General features: G+C 39.8%; 1 protein-coding gene across 1 annotated transcript in view; it reads right to left on the reverse strand.

Annotated features, from left to right (window-relative positions):
* Positions 1–1,110, reverse strand: part of LOC102307193 (eukaryotic translation initiation factor 2-alpha kinase 3) — a gene marked incomplete in the record, with an annotated part of 26,711 nt that overhangs the window by 23,775 nt on the left and 1,826 nt on the right. Inside the window, 2 exon segments of the mRNA XM_005946848.3 lie at positions 201–264; positions 458–522. Coding sequence (XP_005946910.2) covers positions 201–264; positions 458–522 — 129 coding nt within the window.

The raw sequence follows: 1,110 nt of genomic DNA on the forward strand, positions 1-1,110 counted from the left end.
AAATAGGACAGTGTGCGTGAAACATCAAATGTGTTGTCAAGCTTTACTGCCAGTTTCTTCAGGTTTCACTCAATTTTTGATCTTCTTGTTTTTAGAAGGATTTCAGACTGGACCTTGGAGTCACTCAGACACACTGGCCGCTTTTAAAGTTTTTACTCAAAATAGCACTGTTAGTGTGAAAGGTAATACAAGACCTGAACCTTGGAGTTTTTTGACGAATTACAGGTCTGCGCCACAGGTTCTGATGAAGCGCCACAGGAATCCCTGGGAGAAAACAAAGAGGTCATTTAGTAAACACTCCATCCTTTTTCTCTCTTTTGCTTATCCTCATCAGGGTTGAGGGGGGCAGGAGCCTAACCCAGCTGTCATAAGGCGAGAGACAGTGTACATCCTGGACAGGTACCAGTCTAGTCTACCATTTTCACAAATCTACCACTGCTATCAGTTTGTGACTTACGGTTCAGTCTGTGGCGTGGGCAGCGTGGCTGAGGCTCCATCTTGAAACACTTCGAAGGGCGACACCTGAAACACAAGCAGAAAGTCTTTAACTTCTGTACCATATCGTCCTCCTTAAAATCTATGCATGTTATGTTAATTACATTTGCAGGCAACAACTTAATGCATTTATTTATGGTCTGTCTTATAATTTAAGTGATCTACTGAGATTTTCCTACACAACCATCTATGGTTTACAGAGAACGGCCAGGAACAGAGTAGATATCCAGTGAGTGGTAGTTCTCTGAAAAGGTCTAGCTGATACCAGGGGAGAACGTCAATAATGCTTTGTGTTGAAGGGAAAGCACCATTAACTCAAATAAGCATAAAGGTAGAAGAGCATCTCTGAAACAGCAGCAGAAGACCACACTGGTAGCAACGCCCCTTAAAGATTAAACCAATTTAAAACTGGTTTCTTGAACATGACAATGGGCCTGATTTACAAACAGTGTGCACAAACAAATATGTGTGCAAATTTGGAGTAGGAAAGTTTTATGCAAAAAAAGAAATAACAATAATAAAGACTTTATTTTTATTTGTCGTTATTACTTTTGGTCATTTACAGTTTTCCAAAACACCACAGACTACAAAATGCTCAGAATTACAAAAAAAAAA

This window comes from Haplochromis burtoni, unplaced genomic scaffold, assembly GCF_018398535.1.
Source record: "Haplochromis burtoni strain Fernald_Lab_line unplaced genomic scaffold, NCSU_Asbu1 Contig_499, whole genome shotgun sequence".
In the NCBI taxonomy this organism is placed as follows: Eukaryota; Metazoa; Chordata; class Actinopteri; order Cichliformes; family Cichlidae; genus Haplochromis; species Haplochromis burtoni.